Here is a 9,314-nt window from a genome sequence, read left to right on the forward strand (position 1 = left end):
GGTTGTAGTAGTCAAAGTATTTATTCATGATACATCTATTGCATGTGTCCCAAATGTTGGCACATTGAAGGAAAAATGTGTGCAAGGCAAATGTTTGCAACCTCAGATTATCACAATAAGAAAGGATTATGAGAAATTGACATAGTATCCATATTGATTTTCACAAGTTTTCACTAGGGGGCAGCCTCAACACATTTTTCAGACCTCCAGCTCTTATTCACTCCTCCCGGGCCAGTCTGCTGAGGTCATTTACATTGTGATTTAAGGACACAAGGGGGCCATTGTTACTGTAGCAGCACACACACACGTCTGTATGAAACCTTAGCTGTCGCTCCACCAATACACTGAAGAGCTCCCAGCTGGAGGGATCTCACTTCATATCAGCACATGCTAGAGATTACCCCCCCCCACACACACACACACACACACACACAAGCATGAATTCAAATTAATTTTACAGTGCTTCAAAAAAGTAAACGAATAACAAATGTGGGGGTGATAAGAAAATCCAAACACCACTAGCTGCCACCATAATGTCCAAAACTAATTTGTTTTTTCTATTTGCATCACTGAAAACTGTACAGGCCTACATTGTTGTGGATACCCAGAAATAGAGAGGCTTTGCATAATGCTTCATGTGAACACCATCCACCACAAAGATACAATGTAAACTAGAACATTTTCAAAAAGAAAATTTGTGTCTTATGTTTTGTAAATGTAGTTATACAAATGTAGTTATATAATTTGTTTTTGGAGTGTTTGTCTGACTGCACAACAATTTTCTCTTTGTGATATAATAAAGATTAGCTTGACCTTAACTTTACAGGTTTTTCAAGAGAAATTCACAAAAGACTCCAAATGATTCTTCTTTTTTTGTAATTGTTGATAAAAGTTCCATAATTTAAACAGTGTGAATAGTATGAAAAAGCATAAAGAAGGCCAAAGTGTGAGACACAATGGAAGTTGAATGGAGCTTTTAGTATAAAGTATGGAGGAGTAGATTGTAGAGGTCACATTTTAGTTGGATAGTCCAATGCTGATACTCTGCTTCCTATCAAGTGACTACAATGTGTCACTAAAAGGTCTACCGAGTGTCAGGTGATACTCACAATAGTGTGGAAATTAGTCTATAGATATTCAATGTCTGGGTTAGGGTTAATCTTTGGGTTCAGGTTTAAACATATGGTCAGGGTTGGGTTTAGGATTAGGCTAAAGTCAGGGTTAGGGTTACATAGTCTGGAGAGATGCACCAAACAGACGTGACAAAAGTGACACTGCTGAACATCAACTTTTTGTCACCTAATGGTTGAGTTTCAACACTGGATTATCCAGATACAGTAACTGCAGAGTGAAATGTGGCATCACCAGCCCCCTCCACTCCTGCTCACTTGAAAATTCATTCCTATGTCATTCAGGTCTATGTGAAATAATTAGCAACAAAAAGTAAAATATCTTAAAGAGTATAGAGTACTGGAGAGAAAAGTCACAGCACACATGTCCCAAAGCGTAGTATGTGGTTAGATCTAGTCTAGTCTAGTCAGGTTTATTTATATAGCCCTTTATCACAAGCATGTCTCAAAGGCCTTTGCATAGCCTACTCTACTAACCAGTAATCCCTTAAAATAACCTTACATTTTCATTAATTTACATTAATTCACCCTTTAATTCATGCAAAATCCCTTTAAGATTAATTAAGGGAGTTATTAATGGAGGAGACCCCATCGAAACCACCCTTAATCTTGACTCCTTACTTTCTAATTTAATGAAAAATTCAGAGAGACAGGAACTTTTCCATTCATTTCCACTTAATAACCCTGTAAACCATGCACAAAAGGCATGAAAAATCCCTTAATTACTAGTGTCTCTGTGAATCAACCCATGAATAAATCCCTTATAAACCCATCATACTAACCTTACCTTTTTAAAGCTATGTTACGTTTAATGGATAATTAATGTTTATGTAATGAAGAAATTAAGGACATTTCAGGGATAAAATGAAGGGGTTTTGTTACCATCATATACATGTCATATACCATACTACATCATATATACATACTACATATAAATCATATACTACATCATATACCATACTACATATACATCATATACTTCATATACCACACAAACACAAACACACTCACGCCTATGGGCAATTTAGAGTAATCAATTCACCTGACCTAAATGACAAAGTTTGAGCTGAAGAAGAAGAATAAGTAGCAGTAATGTGAGGAACACCTAAAGTGTGTTGCTTCATGTACATACACATGAATGTCATTTGCATTAGTAGTGTGTAAATTTACCACTTATCTTCTCATCCATCCCGTCATGTGAATAAAGCAACATCTGAAAAAATAAAAATAAAAAGGATTGAAAATAAGGACCATGTTTCTTAATTGCTTTATTAACTTTTAATTTACAGACAGAAAATACCCTGTAGCACTTTGCTAGGGAATTCCTAGATTGTCTGGCATCCTTATGACAAAAGTAATACAAGCTGAGTTCTGCTTGTCTGCAAAGAAACCAGTGAATGTGGATGGTAGTCTCAGCAGTACTTGTGAATTGCGTACAGAACTGGAGGAGAGACTCCTGCCAGCCCATGACTTATGGTGACCACAATTGTGAGGCGCCTGGCGAACTTGTTTACTGACACAGCCACACAGTACGTGCTGTGAGAGGTCAGACATGCTTATTTGCAAGGCAAATCACAGAAGATAGGACATTAATTACATATGCTCCAGGAACACTAGGTAACTGTAAAGTCAGTCTGGAAGTTGGTGTGGAGAGCGGCCATGCACAGAGTCTCCCCAGTCAGGTAAGAATCACTGAAGGATTCAAAATAGATTCTACCTTCAATTCTTGGTGAAAAATAATTTAATCCCATAATGCTGACTCCTTAGATCGCTGTTATCTATGGATGAAAAGCAGCGCTGGACGTTTACTCTGACAATAGCAGCTCTGCTCTTTGGCTTTTTCCGCAATGGCAACTTATGTGAGAGCCGTGAGTAAATTTAACATAAGATAACTCAAAAGCAACGTTAAGGTTAACTCACTGATAAAACACCTTGACTTTCATCAAGTTTATCATGATACATGGATAAATAAATACCAATATAATAGCTTTAAGCACTTCTCATACTGGCTTCAGAAATAGACTAATATTCAACTTCATAAAATAGGATTTATGTCTGTATTTAAGTGCTGGAATCACCATGGGACATTTGTACAGTGTGTCCTATGGATTATCATGGTTTTTTTTGTTGTTGTTGTTGTCATTTTGTAAATTCTTTATACAGACAGAAATGGGTCGTGCCCCAGCAAACATTTACTGATAGTGACTGCCATGAACAATGACACAAACCGTAATTTGACATCTACACCTAATTGTTCAGGTAAGCTTGATAACACTATGGAGAGATTGAATATAGTCTTCAGCTGAAAATTCATCAGTGAACAATGGTTTCAAATCTTATTTCAGATACCTATCATCTGGCCAATGGGACGAACCTCTGCATCAGAGTTGTCAAGGAAAACCAAACAGAAAAAATAGGTATATAAACCAATCATTAACACTCTTCAAGTCCACTAGAGTTCAGTATAGAATGGATGGATTTGAAGGATATGTTGAAATCTGGTTTGTGTTTTTAGATTGTTGTCACACTGGAGATTCCCAATGCACATTGGAAATAAGGAAACATGAAGAGACATACAGCCTAACTCTGAATGAAGACACTCTACAGCATCAAGACATTATACTGTATTTTCAGGGATGTTTCTGTATGCCATCTGCGTTGTACAACAACTCTTCAGGTATGACTAGCAAACCGCCTTTTATTTAACCCAACTAAGTTACAACTGAGCTCTCTTTTGCACTAATTGCCAGTGGGAAACATCTATGTTGGAAAGTCAAACACATTTGGGATCTAATCAGATTTACCAGAGGATTGTACTGTTGTGTCCCTTGGCAACCACACTGGAGCGGTTTGAGTGCCGGATTTTGAAGCAGGCTATGCCTAGAAGTATTTTTAACCACCTTGAGAAATATCATCAAAGTGATCTAATCCAATCCCCTCTATCCTTAAATAGGTTTTGTGATTCGTGCTGCAACCAAGAGATACTACAAAACAGTCATAATGTAGTTACTGGAATTACTTTTACAAATCATAGCTTGTATTATGGGAACCAGAGGAGAGTTGATGTTTTGCACACAAAAGCTATTAGAGAGTGCCCTCTATTGGTGAACGTTTTTATCTCCTTTACTGTAACATGCTCTCAATCTCCCATTGGACTGAATGTAGCACCATTTCTTACGCACAGTGAGTGTTTGCCTATTTGAATGAATCTTCTTACATACCTGCTATTGTGTTTCAGCGTTTCTTCTAAACCTTGAAAACTGCACAAGGACGGGTAAACCCACACATCTGTCATAACACTAATCTTGCATATCAGCACCAGTGGTGGTTGTTTTGCCCAGGTGCATGTCTAATTGTGTGTTCTTTATATGTTTAAGGTATGATGCATAGAATAACCCAAAACAACTTGTCTTGTGAAAATTCAGTCTATGATAACCAGACTTGCAAAGGTATTTTCATTTGTTTATGAGCTCTTATCATCAATAAACCAAAAAGAACATGGCAATGAAATCAAATATTTCTCTTTGTGTGTGTGTGTGTGTGTGTGTGTGTGTGTGTGTGTGTGTGTTGATACGCAGGCACAGATGTTAGGAAATTAATTCTTGATGTTTCTCCTGATGGAAACAAAAGTTGTGTGAGGTGTAACCCAACATGGAATGAGACAGCGACGAGTACTACTCCCCCACCGTCTCAAGAGACAGCGACGAGTACTACTCCCCCACCGTCTCAAGAGACAGCGACGAGTACTACTCCCCCACTGCCTCAAGAGACAGCGAGTACTACTCTTCCCCCACCATCTATTACTATTCCCCCCTTGGAGAGCAATAATGGGTCTGGCATCAGTGCAGAAAAGGCAGCGTAAGTATCTGAGTTATAACAACTAATGGCAATAAAACAGTAAAGGCACGAAAACGTTTGATGTGGTAGTTGTAGGAGTAGTGATGATAACTGCAGTTTGCTGGAATATACTTTTGGAGGCAATACGGCTTATAAGAAAGTATTTAGGAAGTAGTGTGTACACAATATTCTTATGTATTTCCACTGCAGAGAGGTCATGGAAAGTCTCCCAGACTTGGTGAAACAGATGGGAAATGCCACAACAGCGGCCATCTCAGCAGGCGATGTCAAAGGACTGATCAATAAGCTCCCCCCAAAAAATCAAACCGACATCATCTTTGGCTTTTCACCAGGCGACGATAAGATGCGTGTATGTAGTTTGGCATGAGAGTTGTGCAGCGTACACAGACTGAACAATTTGAGACAGCTGAGACAAAGTAGATGTACACTACCAGTCAAAAGTTTGGACACGCCACATTTTTCTTTATTTTTACTATTTTCTACATTTTAGAATAATAGTACAGACATCAAAACTATGAAATAACACAAATGGAATTATGCAGTGATCAAAAAAGTGTTAAACAAATCAAAACTATTTTATATTTTAGATTCTTTAAAGTAGCCACTCTTTGCCTTAATGGTAAAGAAAAGGATTTGTAAAAAAAAATCATGTATAGGCTTCAACTTCACTATTTATATTTGTCTGAGACACAAATTTCAAGCATTCACGCCCAAGCCTTTAGATCAAAATGGCTTTAAGAGAGTGAAAAACTTAGTACAGTCAATCAGGTGTGTCAGTCAAACTTTTGGCTGGTAGTGTAAAACATAATATTTAACAAGGTTACAACACTGCAGTTTCTCTCATAACCACTCTCTTTATTTGTAGATTGTTGAGAATGTGTTGGCCTTCTCCCGATCGGTGCATATCTCAAAAGAGGCCAGCGTCAGAGCAGTAAACAGAAATGGCTCATTTGTTGGGGTTCTTCAGTTTCCAGGCATTTCTCAGGTACAGCTTGCTGTGTGTATTACATAAAAGAGAATCATGTTATCATCATGTTAGAATCATAACTACAATATAAATACAATGATTATATAATTACATCTACACTGAAACCTGTTTGAGGTTTTTTTTCTTGTGCCTACGTTTCACTCTTAACAGGATGAGGAGAACAGCATTGTTTTCAACAATGAGGTACTGGGAATTGATATGGGAATCCAAATAGCCAATCTCTCAGATACCATAGACATTCACTACAGAAATGTGGACAAGGTAAGAGAGATGTGTTAACAGATATGATAATAATCTTTAAATTGGTGGTGGAAAGAGAGAGTATGCCCATTTTATTTTCATTCTGATACAGAGGGGAGCCAGTGTCTCTTGCAATTCCTGGGACGGCAAAGGTAGTACACACATACTTTTAATACACTAATACCCCGAGTCAAACCATCCACAGCTGTCAATGTGATAAAGCAACCCCTTTTAAAGCAGCTTCTTCTGCTTTCATAGGAAAACGACCAAAGTGGACCACAAAGGGCTGTCACACCAAGGAGAGCAATAACAGCTTCACATGCCAATGCACCCATCTAACATTTTTTGCTGTGCTGATGGTGAGCTTCTCCCACAAAATAGCTGCCTTGACAATAAGTTATCTTAGCATATTACTTGATTTATACTTGCAGTTTGGCTCTAACATTGAATGAAACATTGATTTTACCATAGCTATCATAGTTGTAACATTTCACCTCCTTAATAACACATTTGCTTACTTCTCTTACTCAATACACAGTCACCTCCAACTGGAAACCTGAGTTCTTCAGATGTGACATCTCTGACCTACATCACATCCATCGGCTGTGGCCTGTCCATGTTTTTCTTGGCAGGGGCTCTCTTCATGCACTGTGTTATGAGGTAGCTATTGAATCACAGGGATGCAACACCCGCTGCACAAATGTGTGGATTTTATTATAACTTCTGAAAAGCTTTTGCTGATACAAAACCTGACTGATTCCACAGAAAAAGGAAATCGACCCAAGCCATCAAGATCCTGGTCAACCTCTTCATCGCCATGTTCTCCCTTAACTTTGCCTTCCTGATAAATGAGCAAATTGCGAACCTGGGGAACTTTGGCGCATGTGTGGCCATAGCAGCGGTTATGCACTACACTATGCTGGCTACTTTTAGCTGGTTTTTCATAGAGGCTCTCCATTTGTACCTTCAGCTGAGGAATGTCCCTACTGAAATCAAACACTACATGGTGAAGATTTGTATCACTGGATGGGGTAAGAGAACACTGAGAAGATTCCTATCCTTTATGTATTTAATTCCAACCTACAGAGGCATAACAATCAGGTATTAAGTGCAATTTTTGTTTCTCTTTAGTCACACCAGCTCTAGTAGTGATTGCTATTGTTGCCGCGGGAAAATATACTTACATGGTCATAAATACAGATGATGGGAATTCTGTGAAAATGTAAGTAATTCTTAATGATTATGAGAATTTATATTTTCAAAAACATATCCACATTTCTAAACACTATTTTCCCTATAATTTCCAGGTGCTGGATCTCTGACGTCAGTGTCCACCAGGGAGTGAACATTGGTTATTACGCTGTAGTTTTCATCTTCACTTTTATCGTATTCATTATGGTCGTATGGCACATTTATATCCTGAGGCCCAAAGCGGGGAACACCCAGGAAACCAGCTCCATCAAGACAAACACCTTCTCCATTCTGAGCCTGCTCCTCTTGCTGGGCATCACTTGGGCCTTCGCTTTCTTCAGCCACGGCCCTCTGACCATAGCCTCCTACTACATCTTCACCATCCTCAACTCCTTCCAAGGTAAACTCCAAGTCGGCACATGGCAGCCACAGAACTTTGCCCATCCACTCTAACTTACTTAAAATTTGTCATGCCATCACAAAAAACACAAAATATGACATGACACAATAGCGCCATAAGAATAGTTATCAGCTCGTTCTGGTCTATGTTGATTTTGCATGCCATTACACAAGCTGGCTGTGTTCCAGATACAGTCTTGGGACTGGACATGTTTGTGACTTGGTTGCCATGTTCTTCCAGGTTTCTTTCTGTTCTTCTACTATTACAACATCAGCAAGACCGTCAGAGAGGACAGAATCTCCACACTCAGCAGTTCGGGCACAGCTACTTCAAATACCTATGTCATTTCTCCTTATGCTCCACAACAGTGAACTGACTGTGTACAGTGTGACAGCTATTTGTACCTCAACAGAAAAAATTTCTATGCCTCAAGTTTGACACAAGGGGGCAGCATTGTGTTTTATATGGTCAAGTACTAGCTCCTCTATTGTGTGAGGTGCAGCTAAGTTATGCAAAACTACAAACTCTCTTTCTTTCTCGCTTTCTCCTTTACAAAGTGCCCCGTGTTGTTGAATTCCTGATGCACCCTGATGTGAAGCGGCTAATTTGGTTTACCCTTAATGAGAAAAATACCCAACACTGACAGAGGCAAGGAGTATTCTCCTGGGAGTCACAGTGTTGATGACTCTCCTCTCTGCTGTCTCAGCCAGCAGAGGCCCTCTCTTACCCACTGTATAAACCTTGTGGAGAATGCTGTGATTCACTGAGACTGTATTACAGTCTTCCTAAATCAAAGCTTCAATCATACATTGGAATACAGAGAGTAAATGTTTATGAAGTAAAGTATTACCCTTGTATGAGTGATGTGGTTGTCATGTGGAATGAGGACAGCAAAAGGATAAGCATGCAGTAAAAAGAAGGTGAAGGAAAGTCTTGTCTCTCACAGAGTGTTGGGGGCCGAGCTCGCTAGCTAGCGCTTTGCGTGCCTGCAGATAATTACCTTGTGCCTACAGAGAGCAGTATCCACTGAGCAGGGAGCCTTAACAGGCTCACAAGAAATGAGCTCATGGCTACCTATAGTGATAAGCTTGAGGGCCTGCCACTATGTTGAAACCATTATGACTGTATTTTACTGTGCATTTACGCCATTTAAAGGAACTGACTAGCTTGGCAAATGCATTAAAATGACAATTGTGTATTTTTTTGTCTATTGTCCATTCATTTACATTTGTTTCTCAGTAGAATGTTAGAATTTGTATTTACTTATATTCTGTTCAGGGTAACACAACTGTACATAGCAGAGGGAATCTCAATCTCAACCACATTCACCACATTATATATTTTTGGCTTAGATATCTGATAATGCAACTTTTTCACTCTGCCAGCCTTAAAAAAAAACCCCACAAGATCTCTTTTCATTGATGCAATTACTTGCCATCTTATTTGCTTGGTAAGGTTTTACTTAGATGAAATTTGGTAAGCATTGTTGCTGGAATCAGTGGCGCGG

At 38.9% G+C, this 9,314-nt stretch overlaps 1 protein-coding gene across 1 annotated transcript; it reads left to right on the plus strand.

Moving 5' to 3' along the window:
* The first annotated feature begins 2,715 nt into the window (after positions 1 to 2,715).
* Positions 2,716 to 8,986, plus strand: LOC139645863 (adhesion G-protein coupled receptor G2-like). The gene is made up of 18 exons (XM_071521733.1): positions 2,716 to 2,812; positions 2,898 to 2,998; positions 3,294 to 3,389; positions 3,476 to 3,547; positions 3,646 to 3,807; positions 4,369 to 4,404; positions 4,508 to 4,579; positions 4,709 to 4,988; positions 5,178 to 5,337; positions 5,854 to 5,973; positions 6,127 to 6,237; positions 6,329 to 6,368; positions 6,475 to 6,575; positions 6,755 to 6,876; positions 6,982 to 7,247; positions 7,348 to 7,438; positions 7,524 to 7,807; positions 8,048 to 8,986. The coding sequence occupies exons 1-18, from the start codon at positions 2,790 to 2,792 to the stop codon at positions 8,176 to 8,178; spliced, it is 2,268 nt and encodes a 755-aa protein (XP_071377834.1). The 5' UTR covers positions 2,716 to 2,789; the 3' UTR covers positions 8,179 to 8,986.
* Positions 8,987 to 9,314: the final 328 nt, after the last annotated feature.

The sequence above is a fragment of the Centroberyx affinis genome, unplaced genomic scaffold (assembly GCF_046629955.1).
Source record: "Centroberyx affinis isolate AG114_WGS23_722 - 3 ecotype Tasmania unplaced genomic scaffold, CSIRO-AGI_Caff_v1 ptg000915l_1, whole genome shotgun sequence".
In the NCBI taxonomy this organism is placed as follows: domain Eukaryota; kingdom Metazoa; phylum Chordata; class Actinopteri; order Beryciformes; family Berycidae; genus Centroberyx; species Centroberyx affinis.